Below are 14,999 nucleotides of genomic sequence, written 5' to 3' on the forward strand. Positions count from 1 at the left end.
ACACTGCGCTACCTTGTGGACAGCCTTCCCAGAAGAGTTGAAGCTGTAATAGCTGCAAAAGGTCATATTGAACCCTATGGGATGGCACTTCTAGTTCATATGGGAGTCAAGGCAGGTGGCCAAATACTTTTGGCAATATAGTGTGTGTATCTGTATATATATAGAAAATGGATGGATATATATACATATATGTGTATATATGTATATATATATATATAGTTATAGGTATGAGTGTGTGTGTGTGTGTAATAAAGCTAAGTTTAGCATATATTGACCTACATTGGATTGGTTTACAAACTGTGTCAAAGTAGCCCCTGCAGCCTCAATTTTGTCCAGACATATGTGTCAACATGATATAACAGATATGAGCTTAAATGCACATGTTTGCTGTGCTTACGTGCTATAAAAAGGCAGAATATTAAACAGTGTCAAGTCTCAGCCTTACACAAAACGGGACACTGTACCTTGAATGTATGTTTACGACCTGTCGTAAAGTAGTTGGTTCTGCCGTAAAGTGACATGGCAGCAGCCGACAGCATGTTTGACACTTTACTTCTTTAACGACTACCTCTTTTTCATTTGGATGTTGAATAGGTGAAAGCGGACCTTTCTTATGTAGCCTGTGATCGACTCTTGGCCATGTTCGTGTTGGTGGAGATGGTCGACACTGTCAGGATATGTCCCTGGCACTTCCACAAGCAAGTCAACGAGGCAGTGTCCGAGGAGCTCAACAAGAAGCTGGCGAACAAGGTGTGTATCTTATACTATTTATATCTTATACTATTTCTATCTTCTACTATTTATATCTTCTACTATTTGTATCTTCTACTATTGCAATTGTATTTGCATGAAAGGAACTTCAAAAACAAAAGGCATCGCCTTTATTTCACACCCGTTTTGATTTTTTGGCGTTGAAAAGCATTAACTAAATTAAAAAATAACAAAAAACCCGGCTTTATTTTCATTTTCAATTCCATAAAGGAAAATCCACCAAAACGGATGTTTGTTCATAGTCCGACACCGGAAGTTGTATTTTCAATGTAGAAGCTGGCGGAAATATCTTTGGAGCCCTACACAAAAATGATTTTACACATGGCTCAACGAGGACTGACATCTACAGAAATCTATACGCACATATCACACCAAAGTGGAGGGGGAAATACAATTTGACACGCAGTCTAGTCCGCTGTCCTGTCTTTAAAATTGCTACTTCCGGTCTGATCCTCTCTTTAAAATTAAAACTTCCGATTTTGACCTATATTTCAATTTTTGTTATGCGTAGAGATTTCTGCAGACGCCAGTCTTCGTTTGCTATGTCTAAAACAGTTCCTGTGTTAGGCTCCAAAGCCATTCTGGACACAGTCACAGACACATGGGTACCGTTGTAACTATCCCCGCTTTTACTTTGAAAATAAAAACTCCCGGTGTCTGCAAGTAATAAAAACATTCGTTTTTGGTCTGTTTACTATGCATTTATGTTTGTTATTTCAAATGTAAAATGAAAATCAAAACAGTTTTTAGATAGGTGTTGCTTTTTGACACCAAATTAGAAATGAAATTAAAATAAACCAATCGTTTTTTGTTTTTAAATTTCCTTTGATGAAAAGAACGTACAATTACCACGACGTACTAACCAGAAAACGACTGGTTTATTTGAATTTTTAAAATAAAAATAACAAACAGTTGAAAAACAAAGCGATTTTTTTTGGTTCCACACCAAAAAAAAATCGCTTTGTTTTTCAACTGTTTGTTATTTTTATTTAAAAAATTCAAATAAACCAGTCGTTTTCTGGTTAGTTCGTCGTGGTAATTGTACGTTCTTTTCATCAAATAACATTTAAAAAAAATAATTTTGTATTTTATTTAAGTTAAAACTAAAATTGATGTTTTGTCATATTCTGACACCGGAAGTTTTGATTTTCAAAGTAAAAGCAGGGATACTACGCGACAGCAAAATGATTTAGGTTATGGCTCTAAAGTGGATGCAAAGAAGAATTCGGTCACACACTATACATCAATATAGTACAGTATTATTTTTTTACAGGCCAGTCAGTGGTTCCATCTTCAAAAGTGCTTCTTCTGGTTTATGATATTAAAAAAACACCCATTTTGGTCTGTTTTTCAGTTTCTGTTGATATGTGTTTGAGGTTTGTGTAGATATCAGTCCTTGTCTTAAAATAAATTCTGTGTAGGACTCCAAATACATTTTATTCAAAGTCACAGGCACATGTAGTAGTTATCTTTGCTTTAATTTTGAAAATAAAACATCTGGTGGCTGCAAATGAAAAAACATCCGTTTTGGTCTGTATTTCCATTTCTGTCCACTGGTGATTTACATTTTGGTTAAATATAATACAAAATGAAACCATTTTTAAATGTAGTTATTGCTCTTTGACACCAAAATAGATGAATGCTTGTTTTTTTTATTTGCTTCTTTAAACTTTTTAAATAAAATTTAAATAAACGAGTTTTATGAAATTGAAAATGAAAATCAAGCCTTTATATTTCGTTCCAGTTTTTTGATTTATTTTTTGTATTTCAAAATAAAATTAGATTAAACCAGTATTTCTTTGTTTTTCAATTTCTATGCCTCAAAATAACATTTAATGACCAAAACATCAGTGTATGTGTTGGTCATTAAATTTTATTTTCAGAAAAACAAATTTAAAACCATATTCTAGTCTATTTTTAAATACAAAAAATTTATAAAATGCTTTTTTGTGTTGAAAAACAGTAACTGAATCTAAAAAAAGGCTTGATTTTTATTTTCAATTTCATACAACAAAAATGCAGTCAGCAGAAATGTATAACATTACAAAAAAAGTGTTTTCCTTCAATAGCATGTCATTCGATTGTTGTCTCATCATCTCAGGTGGTGTACAACGTGGGGCTGTGCATCTGCTTGTATGACATCACCAAACTGGAGGACTCCTACATATTCCCGGGGGATGGCGCCTCACACACCAAAGGTGTTGTTTTGCACTCTTATTGTTGCGTCCTAGTGCTTTTGCGGCCAAACACTTCCTCCTTGTCCACTACTTTTAATTGCATTAGTTTTGGACTTCCACTTGCAAAAGTAGTGTTTGGAATGAGGGGAGGGGTACGGAAATGTAGAAATGAACCGGATCAGCCTTTAAAAGGTCATCGTTTGTTCCTTATCACAGAACAAACATTCCTTGAAAGTTCGATGATAACTTTTTGAGCCAGCTAAAGCAGATGAAAAGAAAGTGAGTGAACCCTCTTGTCCATTATCTTTGTCTCTGTGGGCCACAAGCATACACACACAGAAGTTAGAACATCTTAGTAGAAATTAAAGATGTGTGGATCGATACGGAAATATCGATACCTCCGATACCAGATCTTTATGCTCTAATATCGATTCTCAAATCAAAATATTGACACTTTTGATATTTTAGTTTAGGGGTGTCCAAACTTTTTCCACCAAGGGCTGCAAGCTGAAAAGTCAAAGTATGCGGGGGACATTTTGATATTAAAAAAAGATGTAAACAGATATTATATTATTATTAATTATTAGTCAGAACATTTCAGAGTTTTGTCATCACATTACGATTGATTTGCTCTTTTTTCTTACATTTTTACTGTTGTTGTTTCCCATGTAAGAATAGCATAACAATATTAATAAAACAATTGTGTAATTGCATAATCTAGTGTGAAAAATGTTGCCTGTATAAAAATGATCATGTTCACTTGCACTTTAACAGTCTTTGATATGGTTGTTGTCATTTAAATTATTAATGTATTATTTTGCTTTTTTAATTAACTAACTAAACGTTGTCTATATTTTAAGAATAGTTTATTTTCATTTTGAGAGCTTGTAATGTTTTAGATCAGGGGTGTCTAAACTTTTTCCACCTGTGGCTGCATACTGAAAAGTCAAGTATGGTGGGTCATTTTGATATATTTTATAATAAAAAAAAAAGAAGCTAAAAACAGATATTATTTACATTTAAAGACACAACTTTGTGTTATGAGTGATTTGGATGTCCAAAATATTTTGGTTTATGAATGAATCGCGATTCTTATTTATAACAATGCTTAATTGATTCATTAAAAACAAAAGTCAATTTAAGAAAATAAATAAGTAAATAAATCTGTCCTGTCCAACCACTCAGACAAATCATATAGTAGATGTAGATAATCTATATCTGCACTACACAAGATACTTCTCTTCTTGCCTTATTTGTATTTGACTTTATTAAATGTTTGGCTAGAATTTTATTCAACAAAACCAGTTTTTCTTTTAAGTAATATAGAAAATGCGTGGGTTCCCTGCGGGTACTCCGGCTTCCTCCCACCTCCAAAGACATGCACCTGGGGATAGGCCCCTCCCACTTCCAAAGACATGCACCTGGGGATAGGTTGATTGGCAACACTAAATGGTCCCTAGTGTGTGAATGTTGTCTGTCTATCTGTGTTGGCCCTGCGATGAGGTGGCGACTTGTCCAGGGTGTACCCCGCCTTCTGCCCAAATGCAGCTGAGATAGGCTCCAGCACCCCCCGCGACCCCAAAAGGGACAAGCGGTAGAAAATGGATGGATGGATGGATCAGAGCTGTTTATCTATTTTATGGAGGAATGCAGTTCATCATAGAACTGGCACCCAATGTTTAAAAAAAAAAAAAGAATCTCTTTTACATGGTATCTATACCCCCAAGAATCAAATGGAATCGTGTTCTGCCCAAAAATTCACAGCTCTAATAAGTGACAAAGTATATTATTAGTTAAAATATTTCAGCTTTTTGCTCTTTTTTTTATTAAATTTTTACTATTGTTGTATTTTTCTATTTGAAAATACACAACTTTTGACATTTTAGCAGGCACACTAGATATATTTGCAGGAGGTATTGGCGATAGCAGCCTGGATGTGACTTGGTGTGGGATCAGCAAGTAAAGCAGTGGTATGGCACATCACTGGAAGGAATGTGAGGGATCAATGGAATTAGTTGTTTCTTATCCCGCTTCCTGAAAGTTTCACGAAACCCCGCCCACTTTTTGAGTTGTGCTACTGACTGACAAACCAACAGCAACTATTACATAACCGCCATAGTTTTTTTTTACATTTTTAGTCTTTTAGTTTTTTTCCAATAATGGCCTTTTTTCACGTCTGTCAGGGGTGTCCAAACTTTTATTCCCCGAGGGCCGCATTTTAAAATTTAGGGTGCAAGACTGATATTTATAATGTTGTAATAAGGCTAAAAGACTCATCCCCAATACGCTACTTTTTTAGGCTTGGCTTGAAGTCCGTGGGGAAATAATGGAGTTGTAAAATGACTGCAGTGAGCCAGATCACTGAGAGATCTCACCAGCTCCTTTATTATCAGGCACTTGTCTTCCAGTCTTGCAAATAAATAAATGCAATGGGAATTATATTTAACTTTGTTATTATAAATGCACTGTTCTTAAAAGTGATAAACGCTTATTTAGTGAAAGGAAAAGAACTGTGAAACTGCATCAATATACATCAATTAAAGATGCATCAATAATCCATTTTTAATGGAACAGTGAGGTGCCCAAAGATTCCCACCTCTAGTTGGTACTACTGGGTACTGAGTCACGTAAAATCCAACGGTGCCTTATTTTGATACCTTTGACGTCATGTCCGGTTGCAGACTCCGAGCGGATGCCTCTTGGTGATGTCACCATTTTTCTATGCCAACAAAGTGACAAGAACGTGCTCAAAAGTTGAGTAAAGCTCCACTTTTCAAAGTGCGTGAGCTTGATGCTAATTTATATTGGATGTGCCATAGACATGCTACCGATTAGCATGAGCGATTTTACCAGGCGATTTCACCAGCTCCAAATTTGGTAGTGAAAACTATGACTAAGATGCATGATACAGTTGGCGTGTAATAAATACAATACTTGCAGTATAAACACTTTGTAGGGCGCAACAAAAGACTAGGCTGGCACATGCAACTTAACGGCAAAGACTACTTCCTGCTGCAACATGGGAGAACACATATCAATCATCAATCAATCAATCAATCAATGTTTATTTATATAGCCCTAAATCACGAGTGTCTCAAAGGGCTGCACAAGCCACAAGGACATCCTCGGTACAGAGCCCACATATCACTACTATGTTTGACAGTAATACACGTATCATTGCTGCATTTTTGAAAGTATGCAAAATATTTATAGCTCAACATCACGCCCTGCAGTCAAATTAGTAAAGCAGCGTCCGTAAATGTCCCAACATCTGAAATCATCTGACCTTTAATGACCTCTGCTCAGTCCATTTCAGGTATGTGGTTTTTCACCCGTTCCTGGAAGAGATCCTGGTGGGCAAGATCAAGTACTGCAGTCAGGAGGGCGTTCATGGTGAGCTCACTCTTTTACACTCCAATCAAATGCCTGGTAAAGGAAGTGCAGTCCTCTGCAACCAAAGGGCTGATAATGCTGATGAGCTGTTTTCCACCAAGAGGAAGATGGTTTCATGTCGGAGTGAGGACCATCCATGTGGGAGAACGGCCGATACCAATACCGATCCCATGTACTAACTGAAGATATTTCAATGTATTTATGGTGTAACAATATTTACAGTAGTTCCTTCTTTTCTTAGATGAACAAAACAAAGTCAATAGTACACAATAACTAAAGAAAAGTGAAAACTACTATGTATCATTTAAATCCTTTGCTTTTTGCCCTCAAAGTCAACAAAAACAAAACAAAAAAATGATTTCAAGGAAATAAGGATATCAGTTTGATCACCCTAGTATCGATCATGTACTGATAGTACCCTTGGGGCTGACACTGGATCGGCCCTCCTCTTGACTTTGATAATGCTGACACTTTAACTCTTATTTTGTTAATATCTGCCTACTTCCTGCTCCAACATGCTTTCAGCAACACTTCTTCAACTTTACTAAACACTTCCTTAATGTGTTGTTTCAAGCTAGCTTAGCTATTAGCATGTGTGACATGTTAGCTGCATTATGGCCGCCTGCCACAGCAGAGTGAAGGCACACACACCTTAAAAATCAGGTTTTTTACGTGAAAACAAATGAAAGTAATAGAATGTATTGTAGCGTCCATAAGAAGGCACACGTGGACCCCGACTTAAACAACTTATTGGGGTGTTACCATTTAGTGGTCAATTGTACGGAATATGTACTGTACTGTGCAATCTACTAATACAAGTTTTAATTGATCAATCAACCAAATCACAAAGTATGACGCTGTTTTTAACTTTTATTGCCAATCTTATGCTAACAAGAGGCCCAATCCCAGCAAGTATTTCCTCCCGTGCACACACCATCACGTCACACTCTCCTTAAAAGCTTAATATTTGCACATTTTGTAGATGGCTGTATATTTTGGATGTATTAATATTGTCCACATGTTGACTCAGCTGCAGACAACACTGTGCGTTTTGTTTACGACATCACATTTTGTTTACGACATCACATTTTGTTTACGACATCACATTTTGTTTACGCCATCACATTTTGTTTACGACATCACATTTTGTTTACGACATCACATTTTGTTTACGCCATCACATCCGCTCTCAGCAGCACCGTGCTGGTGGTCTTTTTTGGATGCCCAACATTTTTGCTGCATCACTAGTCAATAGTGCACAAATAATAGGCTCCATCGATCCATTTTCTACCGCTTGTCCCTTATATATGCATATTAGGGTTGTATGGTGAACTGGTATTAGTATAGAATCATGATACTAATGAATCATATTCAGTACTATACCACCTCTGAAACGTACCTAAATGTGTGGTATCATCCAAAACTAATGTCAAGTATCAAAGAAGAGAAGAATAAGTGATTATTACATTTTAACAGAAGTGTCGATAGAACATGTTCAAACGGAAAATAAGCAGATATTAACAGTAAACTTATTATTAATAATCAATTTTAACAGTTTGTCCCTCATAATGTGTAGAAAATAATAGGTGTATAAATGACACAATATGTTACTGCATAGACTAATTAGGAGTCTTTGTTTGTTTACTTACTACTAAAAGACAAGTTGTCTAGTATGTTCAACATTTTATTTAAGGACTAAATGACAATAATAAACAAATGTTCAATGTACCCTAAGATTTGTTTGTAAAATAAAGCCAATAATGCAATTGATATATATATATATTGCTGTTATGACCTGCTGGTAGTAAAGTTGTATGTTAGTGTGGTTTTGATCTGTTCATTGTTCTCATGATGGTGAACACAGCGGGTGTGCTTTTCCTTGTGAACGCTGACCGTGGTCTTTCCATCCTGCAGTGACCATGGGCTTCTTTGACGACATCCTCATCCCGCCAGAGTCCCTGCAGCAGCCCACCAAGTTGTATCCTCCCCTCTACACCACCCTCTGACTCTTCCTTCTATCCTCCCCTCTACACCACCCTCTGACTCTTCCTTCTATCCTCCCCTCTACACCACCCTCTGACTCTTCCTTGTATCCTCCCCTCTACACCACCTCTGACTCTTCCTTCTATCCTCCCCTCTACACCACCCTCTGACTCTTCCTTCTATCCTCCCCTCTACACCACCCTCTGACTCTTCCTTCTATCCTCCCCTCTACACCACCCTCTGACTCTTCCTTGTATCCTCCCCTCTACACCACCCTCTGACTCTTCCTTCTATCCTCCCCTCTACACCACCCTCTGACTCTTCCTTGTATCCTCCCCTCTACACACCATGTTGCAACACCACCCTCTGACTCTTCCTTGTATCCTCCCCTCTACACCACCCTCTGACTCTTCCTTGTATCCTCCCCTCTACACCACCCTCTGACTCTTCCTTGTATCCTCCCCTCTACACCACCCTCTGACTCTTCCTTGTATCCTCCCCTCTACACCACCCTCTGACTCTTCCTTGTATCCTCCCCTCTACACCACCCTCTGACTCTTCCTTGTATTCTCCCCTCTACACGCCATGTTGCAACACCACCTCTGACTCTTCCTTGTATCCTCCCCTCTACACCACCCTCTGACTCTTCCTTGTATCCTCCCCTCTACACCACCCTCTGACTCTTCCTTGTATCCTCCCCTCTACACCACCCTCTGACTCTTCCTTGTATTCTCCCCTCTACACGCCATGTTGCAACACCACCTCTGACTCTTCCTTGTATCCTCCCCTCTACACACCATGTTGCAACACCACCCTCTGACTCTTCCTTGTATCCTCCCCTCTACACCACCCTCTGACTCTTCCTTGTATCCTCCCCTCTACACGCCATGTTGCAACACCACCTCTGACTCTTCCTTGTATCCTCCCCTCTACACCACCCTCTGACTCTTCCTTGTATCCTCCCCTCTACACCACCCTCTGACTCTTCCTTGTATCCTCCCCTCTACACGCCATGTTGCAACACCACCCTCTGACTCTTCCTTGTATCCTCCCCTCTACACGCCATGTTGCAACACCACCCTCTGACTCTTCCTTGTATCCTCCCCTCTACACCACCCTCTGACTCTTCCTTGTATCCTCCCCTCTACACGCCATGTTGCAACACCACCCTCTGACTCTTCCTTGTATCCTCCCCTCTACACACCATGTTGCAACACCACCCTCTGACTCTTCCTTGTATCCTCCCCTCTACACCACCCTCTGACTCTTCCTTGTATCCTCCCCTCTACACCACCCTCTGACTCTTCCTTGTATCCTTCCCTCTACACCACCCTCTGACTCTTCCTTGTATCCTCCCCTCTACACGCCATGTTGCAACACCACCCTCTGACTCTTCCTTGTATCCTCCCCTCTACACGCCATGTTGCAACACCACCCTGTGACTCTTCCTTGACAGCAGCCCAAGTGACGAAGCCGAGCAGGTGTGGATGTGGGAGTATGAGACGGAGGAGGGAGCTCACGACCTCTACATGGACCCTGGAGAGGAGATCCGCTTTCGAGTGGCGGATGAGCTATTCGTGGACACGTCGCCCACAGGACCCACCGCTGATGCCACGCCAGACACACAACCTGGACAGTCCACCGCACCACCGCCCCCTGCTGAGAAGAAAGAAGCACCGTACACACTCATAGTGAGTCTCATGTCCTGCAACTTCTCATACAGTAGACCAGTACTTCATTCATCTACTTCTCATACAGTAGACCAGTACTTCATTCATCTACTTCTCATACAGTAGACCAGTACTTCATTCATCTACTTCTCATACAGTAGATCAGTACTTCATTCATCTACTTCTCATACAGTAGACCAGTACTTCATTCATCTACTTCTCATACAGTAGACCAGAACTTCATTCATATACTTCTCATACAGTAGACCAGAACTTCATTCATCTACTTCTCATACAGTAGACCAGTACTTCATTCATCTACTTCTCATACAGTAGACCAGAACTTCATTCATCTACTTCTCATACAGTAGACCAGTACTTCATTCATCTACTTCTCATACAGTAGACCAGTACTCTAGAGATGTAAGCGTTAAAATAAAAAAATGTATAACTTATTTTTAACACTTTCATGAGTGGGACCATTTTGGAGCCTTGAGAATTTTAGTGGGGTTTTGTTTTAAAAACTGTCTTTGCTCAAAAAATAATATTGAATTAAAATCAATGTTGTAATGAATGATTGAGCTATTGAAGCTTCCAATGACTTCACATCAAATATTACATATAAATATATATATATATGTGTCAGTGACGTGCGGTGAGGTTGATGGCTGGTGAGGCACTGACTTCATCACAGTCAGATTTACAAACATATGAACCCTAAAGAGTATCTTATTCACCATTTGATTGGCAGCAGTTAACGGGTTATGTTTAAAAGCTCATACCAGCATTCTTCCCTGCTTGGCACTCAGCATCAAGGCTTGGAATTGGGGGTTAAATCACCAAAAATGATTCCCGGGCGCGGCGCCGCTGCTGCCCACTGCTCCCCTCACCTCCCAGGGGGTGATCAAGGGGATGGGTCAAATGCAGAGGACAAATGTCTTTACACCTAGTGTGTGTGTGACAATCATTGGTACTTTAACTTAACTTTAACTTTACACATACAAACTGTAGCACACAAAAAAGCACATTTAATTAAAAAAACGTTATTATGGTCTTACCTTTACTTATAAGGGCGGGAACAGTGGTGTTGGTGTTGGAGGAGTTGTGAATGAATGAAATATGAAATCCGTGCTGCAGTCTGCAGGTGTACCTAATGTAGTGTCCCTGCAGTCGTTCACGGCTCCTCCGGCGTGAGCAATGTTGTTTTTGCACTTTTTGGCTCCTTGTTAAGTGACTTTTTTTGGGTGGATTCGGTCTTGCACGTGGAGGATTTGGGTGTGGGCTTTGGTTGGTGTGGCGCTCCCGTCGGGGGTGCATTCTGCGGAGGGGGTGCATTAACCGGCACCAGGAGGCGGGGTTACGCGAGCCTCAGCCAGTGCGTCTTCGCAGCAGTTGTATGATTGTTCAGCACAAGAAATACGTTACACACATACAGTTGTTGACAAAATACACTGTACATTATATACCTCAGCTAACTAAACTATGGAAATGTATAATATAATTCATATAGCAATACGGTCTCACTGCACAGCAGGCCAGCAGTTAGCAGAGTCCGCAATCCATGTTGAGGCACTGAGTGACGTGCCTCAACTGGCTACTGTTCACCGCACCGTCTCTTCTCAGTATTTGAACGGCAAATGAGAAAATTCAGTGATTTTGAATAAAAATAATCTAAAACTGGTGAAGTTAAATGGAAAATAACTTTGTAGTATAATCACTGGATACATATAACAATTTAATTATTTTTTTTTCTTTTTACATTTTTTTTCTTTTCATGATGGCAGGTGAGGCCCCGCCTCACCTGCCATCTTATATATATATATATATATATATATATATATATATATATATATATATATATATATATATATATATATATATATATATATATATATATATATATATACATACATATGTATATATATATACATACATATGTGTATATATGTATGTATGTATGTATGTGAGTCATGTCCACACTTTCATCACTTCACTCATGTCACATGAGTGAAGTGATGAAAGTGTGAGAGGTTGGATGACAGACATAAAGCAGAAGGAAGTAACCTTTCTTGTTCCAGGGCAGCATTTGTGAGCCGGGCCTGGGACTGCTGTCATGGTGGAACAACTAGCAGCAGCAGCAGCAGCAGGAGGAGGAGGAGCTTATCTGGGCGAGGACGCATGACTGGAGTGACTGCGCGGCGGAGCAGGCAGGCCCACTTTTGACACAATGATTTTCACTTGTCTCTTTTCCTCATCACATGTCATGATTATCTTCATACAACATCAAATAAATGTCATGATTGTCTTCATACAACATCAAATAAATGTCATGATTATCTTCATACAACATCAAATAAATGTCATGATTATCTTCATACAACATCAAATAAATGTCATGATTATCTTCATACAACATCAAATAAATGTCATGATTATCTTCATACAACATCAAGACAGAATGTAAACACAACCTTGGATTGTTAAAAATAAGAAATATGAGGAGAGGAAGATAATGATGACTTTTTCTTACTTCCTATACAATGTGTCACGTGACACATTGTATAGTGGTCACATGACACATTGTATAGTGGTCACATGACACATTGTATAGTGGTCACATGACACATTGTATAGTGGTCACATGACACATTGTATAGTGGTCACATGACACATTGTATAGTGGTCACATGACACATTGTATAGTGGTCACATGACACATTGTATAGTGGTCACATGACACATTGTATAGTGGTCACGTGACCACTATACAATGTGTCATGTGACCACTACAACAACTTGCTCATGCTCTTGATTGACAATGTGACTTTTCTTCCCAAAGAAGAAAATATGTCAATAACTTTTGCTTTGGACTTCAGGAGTGGAACAAACTGCTCTCATGTTTGTTTCCCCAAATAAAAGCCAATCTACGGACGTTCCTGCCACACCCAGGTGTTTACACTGCAGGGGGCCACACCCAGGCGTTTACACTGTGGGGGGCCACACTCTAGCGTTTACACTGTGGACAAAACCTCTTTTTCTTTCAGCCAGCTGAGCATTTACACTGCAAGTGAAATGTTTCATTGAGGAGCCATGCATGAGTCTACACCACAGTGGAGACTATTCTTCCTGGCCAAAAACATCACAATCACAAAGCAAAAGATTACAATGCAGTACGACACCATCAATAATCAAATGTTGTGATACCAACAAAAAACAATAACTTTGAGTTGACATAATAATGTTCATACCAAAGATAAAAAGAGCAATATAAAAATAGATATATATCTTTGCAAAAATAAAAGAATGGCCTATAATAAACACATTAGTGTACCAAAGACAAACGATAAGTGATGAAAAAGTACCATCCATCTATTTTCTACTGCTTGTCCCATAATCAATAAAATAGTCAATAAAAGCATTAGGTACTTTCTAGAATCTTCTCTTTACACAATACTTCTCCTCTTAGTCTATTCTTAAAGCCACTCTGCTGGTGATTGACAGCAGATATTGTGGAAGTGGTTGGCTTATACATTACATCCATACATCCATTTTCTACCGCTTGTCCCTTTTGGGGTCGCGGGGGGTGCTGGAGCCTATACATTACAGTCTTTTTCTAAACATCACTTTTGGGTTTAAGATGGGTGAGAGCACCTCTTAGGGGGATTGTTATCAGACTCCACTGGAAATGCACACTGGCCCCAGTGTGGCCCCAGTGTGGCCCCAGTGTGGCCTCAGTGTGGCCTCAGTGGGGCCCCAGTGTGGCCTCAGTGTGGCCCCAGTGTGGCCTCAGTGTGGCCTCAGTGTGGCCCCAGTGGGGCCCCAGTGTGGCCTCAGTGTGGCCCCAGTGGGGCCTCAGTGGGGCCCCAGTGTGGCCCCAGTGTGGCCTCACCTGATAGAAGGTGGGGATCGAACCAGGAACCCTCAGATTGCTGGCACGGCCACTCTCCCAACTCCCCCACGCCGACTCTTAAATCTCTAGAGCAGGGGTGTCCAAACTTTTAGATATTTTTTAAAAAATTTTTAATAGATATTTTGGTGCAGATTAAAGCTTCTGGGGACCAAAAAGGGTCCCAGTCATTAAAGCGTTAAAAATAAGTCATAAATTATGATTTTTTTAATTGTCAATACTTAAATCTCTGTCGATCAACTTCAGATCTTTCTGTTGACATCAAGTCAACATTTTTATCTGTTGTGCGTTTTTGTCAAAATCCTCTTATTTCCATAGGAAAAACACCAAATATGCAATATTTTACCCCCAAAAAATGTTGGAAATGTAATATTTGATGTGAAGTAATTATAGGTCAATCATTCATAACAACATTGCTTTTGGTCTATTATTATAATAATTAATAGTCTTGGGATCCCATTCATAAAGTGTTCAAAATAAGTCATATTTGTGTTGATGAGGAGGTGACTTGTCTAGGGTGTACACCGCCTTCTTTGTCCAGGGTGTACCCCACCTTCCGCCGGAATGCAGCTGAGATAGGCTCCAGCACCCCCATGACCCCGAAAGGGACAAGCGGTATAAAATGGATGGATATCAAATAATTGTATTTATACTTTCAGCGTGTGAATGTCTACATCAATTTCAGATCCATTCATTCATTACAAGTCTTAATATTTTTTGAGCAATGACAGTTTTGAAGTTAAAAACCCCATAGATGACATCTTAGTGTTATTAGTGTCAATATTGCAACATTTTCTCCTCACATTACAACTGTTTGCTTATTTATTCCACTTTTTACCTTTTTTTTGTAAAATGATCCAATCCTTATTGCCATGCGAATAAATAATGTTCAACATCAAGCCTTACTCTGTGGGAAAACACGTTTTTATCATCAAATTCTTACCCCTATTCCAAAAAACGTTTTAAGCATCAACTCTTTCCATCATGAGTAATCATTTCTTTTTATTTAGCATCAACTCTTACAGTGTGTGAACAATACACACATTCTTACTGCCATGTTTTTAGCATCAACTATTTAATGTAATGTAAAAAATTAAT

The 14,999-nt window shown here is 39.1% G+C and overlaps 1 protein-coding gene across 1 annotated transcript; it reads left to right on the forward strand.

Moving 5' to 3' along the window:
• The first annotated feature begins 483 nt into the window (after positions 1–483).
• On the forward strand, positions 484–12,341 carry polr3h (polymerase (RNA) III (DNA directed) polypeptide H). Its single transcript, XM_061974494.2, has 6 exons — positions 484–750; positions 2,873–2,969; positions 6,255–6,341; positions 8,256–8,319; positions 9,790–10,015; positions 12,073–12,341. The coding sequence occupies exons 1-6, from the start codon at positions 640–642 to the stop codon at positions 12,121–12,123; spliced, it is 636 nt and encodes a 211-aa protein (XP_061830478.1). The 5' UTR covers positions 484–639; the 3' UTR covers positions 12,124–12,341.
• Positions 12,342–14,999: the final 2,658 nt, after the last annotated feature.

Source organism: Nerophis lumbriciformis, linkage group LG22 (assembly GCF_033978685.3).
Source record: "Nerophis lumbriciformis linkage group LG22, RoL_Nlum_v2.1, whole genome shotgun sequence".
Lineage (NCBI taxonomy): Eukaryota > Metazoa > Chordata > Actinopteri > Syngnathiformes > Syngnathidae > Nerophis > Nerophis lumbriciformis.